We start from the raw sequence: 16,022 nt of genomic DNA, 5'->3' as shown, positions 1-16,022 counted from the left end.
TTATGCTTGTGTATCATAGAACATTTGCTGACCCCTCAGATAAATAAGATTACAGGGAGACAAACAGCGGGTGCTGGGGTCAGTCATGGAACACTGAGCAGGCAGGTTTGTGCTCAAAAGCCATGGTCAGTTCCTTACTCTAGGGAGGAACACCTGAGGTTTCTGCAGGTCAGGGTGCCAGGGCGAGCCCCAGCAGTGCTAGTCTTTAATTGCATCACCTTGTCCACTGCTTTCGGTGTGTTGGCTTCAACTCTCTCTGCTCTGCATTTTTCTTCCCTGTACAGGTGGCTAAAGAGCCTTTCAAGTTCTTTAGTCACTGCTGTTAGTTATTGCTTCCCTACCTCTTTTTCTTCTTAAGGGAATAGGCAGGGTGGGTGTATATGTGTGCATGCATGTGGAAGTCAGAGGTAGAGACAGTAGATGTCTTCCTCAATCTTTTTTTTTTTTTTTTTTTTTTTTTTTTTGAGACCTGGTTTCTCACTGAACCTAGAATTGATTTGGCTGAACTGTCTGACCAGCAAGCCCCAGCCCACAGCGTATGCATGTGCTATTGTGAGCAGCTTTTTCATGGATACTGGACCAAGCTCAGTATTTTACCAACTCGTCCACCTCCTCAGCCCCCTTTTCCTGCCCGGTCTTTTGAGACAGGATCTTACTGTGTAAGGCTGACCTCAACTCCTGATCCTCCCTCCTCTGCCCACTGAGTGTAGAGTTTACAGGCATAGACCACCTCTTCCTGCATGCCATCCTCTTTTAAATTGCCCTCAATTTCAGGGAAGATTTTAGGTGGCCAAGAAAATGCAGCCATTCTTACATAGTAGTATCATTGCCCTGTCTGAACCTAACAAGTATAATCCAGTGTCTGCATTTCTCCTCAGTCTGGTCTTGCCAGCACCTGTCAATCTCTCCTACTGCAGCATTGTAGAGTGTCTCTTTGACCTAAATCTGCATTTTTTTTCATATTCTTCCTCAGACTAGTTCCAACATTGCAAGAGCCACAGAGAGGTTGGTCACAGCAGCAAGCCCACTTTTCTAGCATTTGATTTTCATGTTAGTTTCCTTCCACTGCTGCTAAAATGCCTGACACAAATGCTGTAAGGGAGGAAGGGTTTATTTTAGCTCACAGTTTTAGAGAAGTCAGTCTGTCATGCTGAGAAAAGCATTAGAATGACACGCTTTGTTTATGGCAGTTCAGGAAGCAGAGACAGGGCAGTGTCAGGATTCCCAAGGCCAGTTTTGTTTAGAGATTAATAAATCCTAATTTTAAAATTAAAAAAAAAGTTTGAAACAGTTTCATTTAGCCCAGGGTAGACTCAAGCTCATTATGTAGCCTTGAACTACTTACTGGTCTTCCTGCCTCCACTTCCCTGGGTTCTGGGATTACAGATGTGCTCCACTATTAACAGGTTAATAAATGTTACTTGTGGAACTAGCATGAACCACGTGTAACAGCAGAACTCTGTAAATCTGTAATGGTATCCTCCGCAGGTATTCAAAAGGAAAAGCTGACACAGAGAAGGTGGTGGGACTCCGATTTGAAAAGGACGGTGTAAGTAGGAGCCCTGTAAATGTTAGGTTCGCCTTGTCACCTTTTCACCGGACTGACATTCGATGCCACAGGAAACAAGGAAGTGGCCCCAACTGTCCTAGAACTAGCTCTGTAGACCAGGCTGGCCTCAAACTCATGACCTCTCCCTCCCAAGTACTGAGACTAAAGGTGTGTGCCACCACTACCCAGTCTACTTAGTGTAAGTATTAGAATCAGAGTTTCAGTGTCTCTGTAGGGCATGTTCAGGTTTTTAATGTTATTTTGTTAAACATTTAATATCTGGCAGAAATCCAGTCCATCTCCACCCCCATGGTCTTACTATGCAGCCTTACTATATAGACCAGACTGGCCTCAAACTTGTAGAGATCCACCTGCCTCTGCCTCCTGCTTGATTGATTTAATTAATTTATTAATTGACCTTCTGCTGGGATTATAGGTGTACACTGCCACACCCCATGCAGAAATATATTCCTTAATTAAATGCAACTGAAACTTTTGTTACTTATATTTTTATTTATATAGAATTATAAAAATGGTCGTAAAACATTCCCTTATTTAATTAATGTTCTCTGTTTCCAGCGATTCCAGATGGACTGCTTTATGTTTAATTGTCATTTATCTTCCTTTTAGTCAAAACAGAATGCTCATAATCTTAGCAGTCAGGGAGAACCAAATCTAGACAGTTAAGCCAGTCTAAACAACAAAGTGAGAGCTAGTCTTTTTATAAAACAAGGAAAGAGTGGATGGGAACTACCAGGCAGTCAGAAAGAATGAAGAAAGCTCACTGGTGTCTTGAGACTCCATAGCTCCACTCCAAAGTTCTGTTTTAAGTACATTTCCTAACAAACTCGTAAGGTGTTGACTTCGTGTGTACAGGCAAGCTCCACTGAGCTCCATTCTGTTCCCATCTCCAGTCCTCGTAGAGGCTTTCACTGAGAATGCACGGTTTAATCAGCGGCCATGGGAGATAACCTCCTGTTCAGCACATCGTCTACTACAGTGCTAGCATGAGATAGAGGGTAGATACAGCTCAGAGGGAGTGTCTGCCTAGCATGTTAAAGGCCTCAGATTCCAACCCTACACAGAAAAAGGAATACATAAGTAAAGCAGCTTTAACTAACACAGGATGACTTTAAATAAGAAATAGGTTCTTCGGGACTGGAGAGATGGCTCAGCAGCTAAGAGCACTGGCTGCTCTTCCAGAGATCCTGATTTCAATTCCCAGCAGCTACATGGTAGCTCACAACCATCTGTAATGGGATCCGATGCCCTCTTCTGAAGACAATGACAGTGTATTCACATACATGAAATAAATAAATAAATAAATAAATAAATAAATCTTAAAAAAAACAAGTAGATTCTTGTGAGCGATGTTCTTTAGGCCACACCTTGTACCTTTCTAAACTTCATAAACATGTTTTAATTACATTTTAAAATGGGATAGGAACTGAAAATGTTTTCCTTCCTAGTTACAGAGGAATGGTGTTTCTGTTTGTAACTGATATGCCCTGTGGACCTGTGTTTAACTCTGTCTTGTGTTCACCTTAACCAAGGCAGGCAGGAGGCAGGCAGGCAGGAGGCAGGCAGGCGGGAGGCAGGCAGGCAGGCGGGCGGGAGGCAGGCAGGAGGCAGGCAGCAGGCAGGAGGCAGGTGGGAGGCAGCAGGCAGGCAGGCAGGCAGGAGGCAGGCAGGCAGGCAGGCAGGCGGGAGGCAGGTGGGAGGCAGGCAGGAGGCAGGCAGGCAGGCAGGCAGGCTGAGTTTGTTTCACCCTCAGGACAGCTGCTAAATCTCATATTCATTTGTCTCCAAGTTAATGCCAGACTTTTGCTTTTCCTTTTAAATTTTATAAACCTTATAAAAAATCACACACCAAAACTGACTGGATCCCAAGTCTGCCTGTCAGTGGGCTGTGCATTAGGGAAGCTGCTTGGGAGGGAAGCCATGGGGTGTCACGTGGGGTCTTCCCTTTCACTGCCCAGTATGTCTTTCTGCACATCGTCACTACCCAATGTAGAATTCCATGGTGGAGTTAAAACTAGAAAACCGTTAACTTCTTCCATAACTTGTGCAGTGTTTAGTATTCTATGCACTGTTGTATTATATGTACAAAATTAAGCATTGTCAGTGTTGAAACTTTTTTGGTCAGACAAGAGGACACCAGTTGGAGCCTGATCTGTCAGAAGAAGTGTCTGCCCGGCTTCGCCTGGGAAGTGGAAGCAATGGCCTACTCAGAAGGAAAATATCAGTGCTTGAGGCAAAGGAAAAGAACTTCCCAAGCAAAGAGAAGGACAGAAGAACAGAAGATCTCTTTGAACTTACAGAGGTAGAGTTCTTTGTGTGGGTCAGAGTTAGATGACTTTCAGACGAGCCACAGCTCCTCTAAACTGAAGTGCATGCTTTGTTTTGAGAAATGTCTCCAGATAAGTAATAAATATATGAAGTTTAAAAAACACAAAACAAAACAAAACCTCCAGGTCTGCTTATGTTGTCTGTATTGATCATTCCTGGTCTGTGAGGGTGGCCTGGTGAATCAGGTATAACTGGTTTGGGTGGGTTTTTTGGTTGTTGGTTATTTCGGTTATTGGTTGATTTTGCTTTTTTAGGTTTTTTCTGTTTCTGAAACTAGGTCTACGTGGTTACTTAGTCGAGGTTGTTCCGGCATTCATGGCAGTCCTCTTGCTGTGAGCCTCATAGTAGTTAAAATTCTTACTTTAAAAGGGATTCTTCATACTGAATCAAGAACCCGTTGTCCTGGTGTGTGTGGAGGGGTCTCCCTTAGTGTAGATGTCTCTAACGCGTACAGCGCAGAGCACATGAAGTTCCTGTAGCTTCATCTCTCCTGCCTGCCAGGATAATATGCAGAGTCCTGGGGAAAGAGCTTGCAACTGCAGCTCACATGCGCAGGTGTGAGGTCATCTGTCCAGCTGGGCACGGCACACCCACTCGTGGACGCGTGACCTCTTACTTCCTCATACTCAGGCTCTGCTGGCTCAACTAAGACAAACGCCACAGCTGTACCCATAGGGCAACAGATGCAGATAGGCCCTAGCTGTAATTCTTTTCTCTCGTGATTCTAGATCCTGTCAAGATGAACATAAAAGCTTACCATGTTAGAGGTAGAGAGATCAAACCATACAATAACAAAATTGGGTGAAAATGAGAACAACCATTTTGATTGGGTTCGTAAGCTAAATATACATTTAGCTGCATAAATTATTAAAATAATTCAAGGAGATAGCCATTGTTAAGACTGGTTTGGTTTGGTTTGGTTTTCAATTTTGTTCTCATTTTAGTTTTTTAAGACAGGATTTCTTATATAGCCCTGGCTGTTCTGAAACTCATTCTATAGACCAGGCTGGCCTTGAACTCAAGATCTGCCTGCCGCTGGCTCCCAAGTGCTGGGATTAAAGGCTTGCACTACCACCATCCAACTTCCTAAGACTGTTCTTCAGTTGTAAATTTGAATGTTTTTACACTGCAGTTTCATAGATGTTGAATCGTTATTTTCCTCAAAGATTGTCAGGTGTTGCTGAGATGAAAGGCTTTTTTCAGTCTGAGTCTTTCCATACCTGATAGTGGTTCTGTGCTAATGTAGCATCGTCTAATTCAGGACATGGAAAAGGAAATCAGTAATGCCCTGGGCCATGGTCCTCCAGATGAGATTTTGAGCAGCGCTTTCAAGTTACGAATCACCCGTGGAGATATCCAGACCTTAAAGAACTATCACTGGCTCAATGATGAGGTCAGTCTTCCTCCTTTCCTGTACTGCCTGTCACTCTGCATAGTGTCTGCTGTCTGTAATCAAAGTTACTTCAGCCTCGTTGGAAGGGGTTGGGAAAGCAACATTAATTTCTGTTCTGCTGTGTTTTCTTTTAGTGCTAGGGATTGAACCAAGGCCTCCCACACTCAACAAGCAAGTGCTCTCCTACTCCAAGCTATGTCCTCACTCTTTTTTTTTTTTTTTTTTTTTGAAAGCTTTTTATTTTGAGACAAATTTCCACTAACTTGTCCAGGCTGGCCTATCTTACCTAGCTCAGATGGGCCCTGAACCCTCTTGTGATCCTCCTGAGTAACAGGTCATAGGCTTCCCCACCATCCCAGACGTTGTTTGTTTTGGTGTCCTCCATACTAGAAAGGGAACCAAAGACCTTGTGCAAGCCCTGTCCCGTCGGTGGTGCATCCCTGACTAGTAAGTTTTGAAACAAAAGTATATCATTAAAAATTTATTGTGGTAGGCATGGTGACACATGCTTTAAAAATAGCAAGAGAACTGACGGGGTGGAGGCAGGCAGACCTCTCTTCATAGATACTGAATTCCAGGTCAGCCAGGGCTACAGACTAAGACCCCCCCCCACACCACTGCCAATCCCCAAAAGGCATTACCTGCAGTTGTGATGAGTACAGAGCCCAATATCAGTGCCGTAGCTTCCCTGTCCCCTCACACGGGAAAGGACAGGGACCACTTCCTGCAGCTTCTCCTAGTGCTAGCCTCATGCATGGGGGCGGGGTGCTCCTGAGGGTCATTGCCTGCTGCTGTCACAGTGAGCAGTGGGTCCTTCATAAGGATCCGATGGCAAGGACAAAAGGCAGTGCTGCAGTTAAGAGCACTCGCTCTTCACGATCCTTGCTTGCTTCCCACTGGGGCTCCAGCTCCAGAGGGTCTTACGCCTCCACGCAAACTGTACTCATGAGCATATACCATATATATATGTAATTAGAAATAAATCTGGTGTTGATTGATTGTGTGATTGATGTGTGTTTGAGCTATAGAAAGTGGTAACTATAAACACTCACTCCGTTTGTTACCTGCATCATACATGTTCTGCAAAAGCTGGCTCATTCTACCACTTTCTCATTGGCTCTTTAACCAACTGCTCTGTCCTTGAATTTCCTCCCATTTGCTCTGTCTCCCTATGTCACAAGCTTTGTTACATGGAAATACTGTCATTTGTAAATGTAAATATTATTATAAAGCTTTCAAAAAACACTTTATTTGAAATTTTTTGAAGAAATTATTGCTCAAAAGTTTCATAAATAGTTTGACATTTCTCCTTCTGGGACGTATGTCCAAACTGAGGTATGCTTTGGATGTAGTCCTATAGCGAACAGTCCGTCTTTCTGTATTGCACTTGCATATGCCCTTTCCTTATCGCATAGAAATGTTATTCATGTGCTTCAAACCTTTAGTCACATGACTTGCTGGGTTTTATTTAGGGAGGTGGTCCGGTACCGGGATTGAATCCAGGGCCTTGCATGTACTGGGCACGCACACTGCCGTGGAGCTCAGTTCTTGGCCCTTCGTTCCGCACCTGGCTCATTTGTTCTGAACAGTTGTTCCTGACTTCTTGCATGGACTGCTCCTTCCCTAAGCATCTTGCTTTCTGGCTCATATAGGAATTTAATTTTTTATGTTTTTGTCATGTGCCACATTATAATCTTTGGCTATTTTACAGGTCATTAATTTTTATATGAATCTTTTAGTGGAGAGGAGTAAAAAGCAAGGCTACCCAGCACTTCATGCACTCAGTACATTCTTCTATCCTAAATTAAAGTCTGGAGGTTACCAAGCAGTGAAAAGATGGACCAAAGGGGTGAATCTCTTCGATCAAGAACTTGTTCTGGTTCCTATTCATCGGAAGGTACATTGGAGCCTGGTGGTGAGTTGAGATGATTCATCGTTGGAGTTTGGATGTAGACTCCTCCTCTTCCTTTCTCCTTCCTCCTTCTCTCCCCCCTTTTCCTCTGTCCCCAACTCTTTCCTTTCTCTCTTTCCTTATCTTGGGGGCCAATCCCTGTCCTTTTTTCTACATGCTCAGAAGGGATTCTACTGCTAACTCTACTCTGGTGTAGATGGTTCGCCTCCACAGCCAAGGCCCCTCTCATTGCAGCCAGTGAGAGACAAGCTCTATAGAGTCCTTTCTCGAAGTGTTGCTGTCCTCAGCTTGGAAAGCTACAAGGCATGCTTTGAGGAGGAACTTTCATTTGTATCTGGAAAAATGCAGGGGGGAGGTGGACCCAATACTAGAAGGATTACTGATACTTGGTGAGAAATTTCTAGGCCTTTGTATAGAAATTAGAATGTGTTCTATTAATCTCACTCCATCTGTGATATTTTATCACAGATAAAGTTTCTAAGTATTTCATGTATTGCTACATGTTTTAAACATTTAAAGATGCTTTTATTTTTAGAAATAAAATCTTGGTTGGGGATTTAGCTCAGTGGTAGAGCACTTGCCTAGCAAGCTCAAGGCCCTGGGTTCGGTCCCCAGCTCCGGAAAAAAAAAAAAAAAAAAAAAAAAGAAAAAGAAATAAAATCTTGCTGCTATTACTGTTCACAGTGTATCTGGGATGGGATGGTAGTATACACCTCTGATCCCAGGACTTAGGAGGTAGAGAGGAAGATCTAGAATTCAAGGCCAGGCTGGGTTACATAGTGAGACCTTGTCTCAGTAAAATCAAACAGCAAAAATAGATATCTGTCTAAGGATTTTGCCTTTCCCCATTATAGGTGATGGACCTAAGAAAAAAGTGTCTTAAATATCTGGATTCTATGGGACAAAAAGGCCACAGGATCTGTGAGATTCTTCTGTAAGTAAAGTGTGAAAATCTTACTCTGTCTGCATTCCTCTATTGAGTAATCTCTTGTGTTTATGGAATTGTGTTTATGGATCACGGAAAGCAAGTCTGCAGGGGTTTCAGGATAAGGCACATCCTGTAGAGTCCTGGTTGAATTTAGATTTCCTTAGTATTGGTGTTCTGGGTGTCCTGAAGAATGAATTATTAACCAAGGAGTCTTGGCCTGTAATCCTGGTGCCGACTCGCACCTATGTTTTCTGATAGTGGGGCTCATTTCATAGAACTCAGGGACATTTTGTAAAGTGTGTGGTTTGTGCAGGCAAATATTCCAAATACAGTAGTCCCCACTGTTGCGAAGTGTACATTCTAGGTTAATGTCTACACTACAGGCATTGTAGCACCGACCTGTGTGTACTGTGCTTGATCCCAAAATCTGAAGGCAGTCTGCTTTCTTACATGTTCCCAGACTCCTCCCCTTTGCGTTATTACTTTTGCCTTTGGGGCCATTTTTTTTTTTCTTTTTTCTTTTTTTTCGGGCTGGGGAATCCTTTGGGGCCATTATTAGGAAGATAATTGTTATCTGGACATAGTGTTCTGCCGTCATGGTAGCAGGTCTGATGCTCAGGAGGGCACGAAGTATAGAAGGATGGTGGAGAGCAGGGCTTCTTCCCTTCTTCTCTGGAAAACTTCTGTGTGTCCCTGTGTACCTAGTCACATAAAACAGTGTACAAACATTTTCTAATGACAGGCGGGTCCTGGGGATTGAAGGTAAGCAGTCAGGGTGGGCAGCGGCACCTTCACCAGCTTAGCTTATCTTGCTGACCCCAAAGAGCAGTTTTGTTGTTGTTTTGGTTTTTGGTTTTTGAGACGGTGTTTCTTTGTGTAACAGAGCCCAAGCCTTGGCTGTCCTGGACTTGCTGTGTAGATAGGCTGGCCTCAAACCCACAGAGATCTACCTGCCTCTGCCCTCCTAGTACTGGGATCAAAGATGTGCACCACCACACCCAGCTCTAAACAGCGGTTACTAGAATGGGACATTTTAACAGAATGCAAGTTAGAGACAGAGAATCTAGTGACACATTCTAGACATGGATTCATGTGATACTTTTACGCTAAGGAGTGATGGTAAGAAATAGTAAAAATGTGTTTTCTCTAATTAGACAAATTTGTTTCTATGGAACAGAAAACTGTGTACAGCAAAAACACTGGTTCATAGATAGTCCCCAGTCTGAGGCGAGGTCAGCGCTCGTGGATGGTGGTGGGTGGGAGAACCAAGGCTACCGTGAAGCAGCCACTGCTGCCCAGACACCTCATTCATTCACCTGTCATGACACGTTTGCTTCTGGCTATACAACATTAAAACCTGCTGTTGCCATAGCTCTGTGGCTGTCATATTTAGTCCCATGGCCTCATGTCATGTCACTCACACTTTTTGGAGCTCATGGGCATATATTGGGGATGTTCTAGATAAAGCAGGAAGTATTAGATTTTTCCTCATGCTTCTTAGAAGAGTGTGCAGTGTAAAAAATATGAAATGCTTATTCATAATTACTTTCCATTTCGTATTTTGGACTGAGGTAATTAAAACCACTTACAGTAAACCTTAGAGAAAGGGGACTCAAATTGCTAGAAACCTTCCTTTAAAGCATAGCCATTTCTTCACTGTGCTGATTGGATGTATACTTAAAGCACATGAGTGAGGTCAGTATGCGGGATAGTTTTATGTCAACTTGACACAAGCTAAAGTCATCTGAGAGGAAGGAACTGTAATTAAGGAAATGCCTCCATAAGTTCAGGCTGTAGGCAAGACTATCGGTCATTTTGTTATTGAGCGATCAGTGGGTGAGGGCCAGCTCATTGTGAGTGGTTCCATCCCTGGTGGTGTGGTCCTGTGGTCTGTAAGGAAGCAGGCTAAACAAGCCATGGGAAGGGAGCTGCTAATTAGTACCCTTCATTGCCTCTGCCTCAGCTCCTGCATTGGTTTCCTATCCTGACTTCTTTCAGCGATGGGTGGAGATGGACGTTTAAGCCAGATAACAACCTCCTTAGGTTGTTTTTGGTCGTGGTGTCTCATCACATCAATGATAACCTTAAGACACTCTTTTAAAACTTTAACAGCTGCCACAGGGCGGCTTCTGCTTTTAACTTCAGTAAGGATGGGGAGATGTGCTTCATTCCTCTTCTGGAGAGCCGTTACTGAAAAATCAGTTTTCTTAGAGGTGTAGCTCCCTCTCCCCAGCCGGACCACTTTCCAGAAGGTCACATAGCCAAAAGTTTATTGGCAGCAAAATGGACATGCTGGTTTTGTTTATTTTAACAAAGGAGGATAGAAAGTTGGAGAGTAGGGAGAAGGGGAGGAGTTGGGGACAGACATGATTATGATCAAAATTTAGGTACAAAATTCTCAACTAATAAAATAAGAAGCTAACAGTTCACTTTTCTTTTTCCTCAGTATTTTAGCGTAGTTCTTTTATGGTTATCTCAGACAAAAAGTATAAGCAAAGAAATATTTAATAGTCAGAAGATAAATTCTTTACTAAGAATTTACTTGTTCTTAAAATGGAGAATTAAATTTTTCTCAAAAAAGAAGCAAACACTTTTTTCCCCTAATCCAAGCTTCTTTTAAACCTTAACATGAAGGAGTGTTGTGTTTCGTCAGTGTTTATTCTGTATCTACATCTGTAAAGATTTCTGTCCTTGAGTCTAGCCATGTAATTTAGAACGTTGAAATACACATACTGAACCTTTCCTGCATCTTGGATCAAGTGGCACTGACAACTTATAACTGCGAATGGTCTCTGGTGTGTTCTTGACTTCAATTTGCAAGTGTTTTGTCTTGTGTTTAAATTTATCAGGAAGGTAGTTAATCTTCCCCATCCCCACCCTGTGTCTGTGTCTTTATCTGCTTTTCTTTGGAGTAGCTTAAAAAGCCTGGCTTTAGTGCTGAATTCTTTAATTGTATGTATAGAGATGGTATAGAAAACTAGAAACTTCCACTGCTGTAAGGGTTTTGCCTTTTTTTTCTAAAGTAAGTATATCTTTTAACATGTGTATCTTTCATTAGCAGGAAAGGAAAACCTAAAAAATAAAAGTTATATTTTTATAAAAACAAATCCAGATTTGAGAATGACATCCCTGCTAAATATCACAAAGTCCTTTTTAATCGCAGTGGATGGTCCCTGGGCCTTCACTGATACATTCATTCTTTGTCCTTGTTTCCTGTAGTCAGTATTTACAGGACGAAAGCAAGACCAAAAGAAATACAGATCTCAATCTCTTAGAGTGGACCCACTACAGCATGAAGCCACATGTAAGTTACACGTGTCTGCCTCACACGCTCAGGCCTGCACATCCTCCTGAGGTGTGCTGTGGGCATGTGAGACCCCAGCATATGTGTGTGTGGTGGGCTTGCTCCCTTTCCTTTCCCAGTTGTAGCTGCATTTGGGAGTCAAAGGGAAGCTGTTGTCACCCAGTATGAGACTCAGCGATGGAGTAAGCCTTCCCTCCCGCATTCTTGTTCTGCTATACCCCTTATGTGAACAGCCAAGACTGGGGTGCTGTCCTGAGCACACCACTTACGCCATATGGGTTTCCCTTGTGATGTTCTGAGAGCTGCCTGTTCCCAATTGTGTTTCTGCCTCAGGGACAGAACTCATCTCACTTGAAACTGTAGGGGTCCTTGGCAGCGGGCATTTGTCCTGGTGGTTAAGAGTATGTGACCTCTGCAGTAGTGACGTAGATTCTTGTACTTCATAGCTACCTAATTGACCCTTTCTTAGCCCCCTTTTAAAGTTGATAATACTTTTGAAATGTCCATGGTGTTTTTTAATGAATTAGTTATTTTACATCAGACGGTAGTTTCCCCTCCCTTCTCTCTCCTCCAGTCCTTCCCTCCTACCTCCCCCGATACTCCATCCACCCTTTCTCCCTTCTCTTTAGAAAAAGGGGTGCCTCCCATGGATATCAACGAGCCTTGGCATATCAGGTTGCAGTGAGACTATCTCCTCCTCCTAAGGCTAGACAAGGCAGCCCAGTAGTGGGAATGGGTCCAAAGGCAGGGAACAGAGTCAGAGATAGCCTTGCACCCACTGTTAAAGTCACACACAGTCACTAGTATTCTCTCTCTTTTTTGAAAAGATTTGTTTTATGTAAGTACACTGTACACAGTCATTATTGTCTTCAGACACACCAGCAGAGGGTGTCAGATCCCATTACAGATGGTTGTCAGCCATGTGGTTGCTGGGAATTGAACTCAGGACCTCTGGAAGAGCAGTCAGTGCTCTTAACCGCTGAGCCATCTCTGATAAACAAAATGTGGGTCTTCTTTTCTCAGCCCTCACCATGTGGGGTGGGTTTTGTTTTGCTTTTCAGTACATCTCTCCCTTCTTTCTTCTATGAAGTGTTTCTGTGGGGTCTCATACACTGCACCGTGGCCAGTGTTTTACACCACAAAGAATAAGAGGGGTTATGCTTGTGTGTTCATCCGTGTTTGTGCAACAGCAGACTTATTGACCTTTATTGTGCTGCTTCCCACTGTCTGTTTACAAAGAGACTAAAGAACATCTGAAATGATAGTTTACCTCCTCTTCTTTTCTGTTTATTTGGTTTTAGGAGATTCCTCAACAGTTGAATGGGAGTGATTGTGGAATGTTTACTTGTAAATACGCAGATTATATTTCTAGGGACAAACCTATCACATTCACTCAGGTGAGTCTGGGCTGCTTCTTGTGTTCTGCTTTGGCAGTGCCTGGCACACTTGAGGCTCTTCAAATGAACGGTACAATTGCTAAGAGCCTTGGGTGAGGCCCACTCTTCTCAGAAGCAGCGTCCTGTGTGCTCTGTTGTAGCATGTATTCTCAGGCTTGTCCTGCTCTCTAATGACCAGTGGGATAACTTGCTTGTCCTTGAATTCCATTTTTGATTGGTTCATGTGTGTAACTGTTACTTTAGCTGGAGAGAGGCGTGTGAGAATAGCTGACAGCAGGGGAGCTGGGCCTGTGAGGCTCGCCCCAGAGTCTAAGGTGGAAGCAGGAGTGAGTGGTCTTTCCTTCCTGCAAGGTGGTGTGCTTGGGAGGACACAGGTACATCAGAGACCTTACATTTCTGTGTGATAGTGGACCCAGTCTCCCTTTGTATAGCCAGAGTTAACGCCAATTAAAATTATTTCTCATTCCTAGATCTTTATTTGATAGCTCCTGGCTGCCAAACAAAGTAGTTATTGAATAGTAGAACTAAATGCTTTTGGGGACATGAAGTAAACTGGACTCCCCTGCTGAATCCTATCTTCCCAGTCTCAAAGAAAGCACTCACTACTGGTTAACCTCAGCTGTTTTACTGGGCATGGTGGTGCATGCCTCTAATCCCAGCACTAGGGAGGCAAAAAAGAACTCTGTGATTTTTATTTCAATTAAGACTTTTGCTATACACACCTCCATAGACTCGGCAGTTTATAATGTGGAGCTCGATAGACCCGCCTACTTATAGCAGTGCCTCAGGACCCAGGCAGACGGGAACTGCAGTTTTGATTTTTTTTTTGAGACAAGGTTTCTCTGCATAGCCAAGGCTGTCCTCAGACTAAGAGATCTGCCTGCCTCTGCCTTCCCAGTGCTGGGGTGAAGGGTGCGGACCCCTACCGCCCAGCTGGAACTCAAATTTTCCCAAGCATGGGGTTGGGTGTCTGAGTCACAGGTGGTTTTGGGAGCTTCATGTTTCATTGCTCTGAGAACCTGCCATCGATTCTCCCTGAGAGCACAGAGACTCTCCCCTCCCAACCCTAGTCTCTGGTTTTATTTATTGATACAGGGACACTGTGGAGCAAGACTAGCCTCAGACTCATGATCTTCATATCTTAACTGCTTTCTAAAGTGTTGGGATTATAGGTGTGACTAATATAAGTAGCAAGGCGTTGGTTTTTCTGTATGTGACATGAGATTTCATGGGGATAAGCAGCTTTTGGAACATAATTGATTGTGGTAGAACAGAAATAAAATTGTAGATGTTTGTTTTTCACCTTTTAAATAAAAGTCATTTAAATTGAAAACAGGACCTCATAAATACTTTGGCAAGACCTCTACCACTGAACCATACCTTCCTGCTCTAAGGTTACTTTTTTTAATATAAAAACAAATTGATTTTTTAAATGATGTTCATTTAGAATGTAGAAAAGTTTTCTGTTGTGCCACTGTGTGGACATTTCTAGTTTGGTGCCTGTTTTTACTCTTGTCCTGTGGTATATGATTCTGCATCTGCTTTGGTTTTCTTAGCATGTGAGTGCACATGCACATGTAGGGTAATTAATGCCCTAATGTATGCGCATAGACTAGGTATGTGGCACTCGTCATCCCAGCACTGTGGAGGCTGGGGAACTAGAAGCTTGTGAGCACAGACAGCTTAAGCTGTTAGCAAGACCCTCCCTCCTCAAACAACAAAACAAACAAAAACAAAACCTTTGTCAAACGTGGTGACACATGCCTGTAATCCCAGCCCTGGAGAGGATGGTCAAGAAGTAGGAATTCAGGAAGGCCTCCTTGACTAGAAATCAACCCCACTGTGCTTTAGACACGTGTACGTGATTCAGATGGGGAGGCTCATGGAGAGGACATGTGCATCACTCTGTTTGACACCTAAGGCTGCCATGCTGTACACTGAAGTGTCTAACACCGCTGTGGTTCTTTTCAGCACCAGATGCCTCTCTTCCGGAAGAAGATGGTGTGGGAAATCCTTCACCAGCAGTTGCTGTGACAATGCCCCGCCTGGTCTTCTAGTTGCTGGTGGTTCTTTCATGGATGTTTCCATATACCTCATGCATTGTGGGTTGAAAAGTCCCCATCATTTCTCTTCTCTCACAGGTACTGAGCTCTCCAGAGTGCATGGAGGCCTCTCCACAGTGGCCCTGACGAGAGGTGTGGAGGGGCTGCTTGCAGCCCTGTTTGTAAGGCTGTGCCTGCTCAGAGCCCTGGACTGTTCGCCCCATACAAGGACACATACTAATTAATGTTTTGTTTTAAGGCGTTATTTCCATATGAATGTGGGAAATGCAGGATTTGTTATATGAATTGTTCTCTGTGTGTTCACACATATTCACTCACTCATTTGCAAACACTGGGCAGTGCCCTTTCCCACTGCTCTTTTATAATTAGCTATAAATAATTTGTTTGGACTATTTATTTCTGAAAAGAATGTTAATCAAACTGCCACTCCCTGCTGCAGAGATGTCCGCAGGGGGAGGAGGGAGGTGTTCGCCAGCTTCTCTAGTGCCGGGAACTGAACGCACAGTTAAGGTTCTCGTTTAAGGCTTGGAAATGCCAGAAGAAATGATGATGCTCTGTTGCAGGGGTCTGGCTGCCTTTAGAGAGCCTGATGCTATGACACGGGCACAGTTCATGGAAAGTGGCCAAGGAACGTGGTCCGTGAGTCCTCACAGCAGGGCACACTCATCTTCAAGACTTTCTTCTCTAGAACTGAAGTAGCTTGGCTTCCTCATGAAACTGGATTCAAAGTAACTGTGACCATAAATGTCAAACCCGAGGTTGGTGAGCCTGCGCTCACAGTGGTAAGGGCTGGCCTGAGCTGTATTTCAGGAGATGCTCCTCAATTTAAGCCTATTTTTCCTCAGAGTTTTTTTAAATATATATGAAGCTGAATTAAGTCTGGCTCAGCAGCATGCTCTACTCCAGCCCCACTGAGCCTTCGCAGAGATTCGTGCTCGGCTCTGAGGTTGCCGGGTTTACAGTCATCTATTTTGCATATGAAAGTTTGTATTTAACTCTTTTGTTCATTAAAAATCTTACAGATGTGGTTATGCATTTTTAATTTCAGAAAGTTGGTCAGAGCATATTTTGCAAGATCTAGTGCCTAGTGTTGCTTTTATGATGTAATAAAAGACTGTCTGGCAGAA

At 43.5% G+C, this 16,022-nt stretch overlaps 1 protein-coding gene across 2 annotated transcripts in view; it reads left to right on the top strand.

Annotated features, from left to right (window-relative positions):
- Senp2 (SUMO specific peptidase 2) overlaps positions 1–16,022 on the top strand; it is a 35,308-nt gene extending 19,286 nt beyond the window's left edge. The window contains exons 10-17 of one of the 2 annotated variants that reach the window (XM_087576956.1): positions 1,489–1,549; positions 3,696–3,872; positions 5,145–5,291; positions 7,003–7,206; positions 8,058–8,137; positions 11,351–11,435; positions 12,737–12,832; positions 14,804–16,022. In XM_087576956.1, the coding sequence (XP_087433082.1) occupies positions 1,489–1,549; positions 3,696–3,872; positions 5,145–5,291; positions 7,003–7,206; positions 8,058–8,137; positions 11,351–11,435; positions 12,737–12,832; positions 14,804–14,866 (913 nt within the window). In that variant the 3' untranslated portion in view covers positions 14,867–16,022. The remainder of the gene's footprint in view (positions 1–1,488; positions 1,550–3,695; positions 3,873–5,144; positions 5,292–7,002; positions 7,207–8,057; positions 8,138–11,350; positions 11,436–12,736; positions 12,833–14,803) is intronic. The other variant, NM_023989.1, reaches the window with a different exon arrangement.

Source organism: Rattus norvegicus, chromosome 11, assembly GCF_021556685.1.
Source record: "Rattus norvegicus strain SHRSP/BbbUtx chromosome 11, alternate assembly SHRSP_T2T, whole genome shotgun sequence".
NCBI classification, from domain to species: Eukaryota; Metazoa; Chordata; class Mammalia; order Rodentia; family Muridae; genus Rattus; species Rattus norvegicus.
Note: the sequence above shows the minus strand (reverse complement) of the source record. Positions and strands in the feature narration are given on the sequence as shown.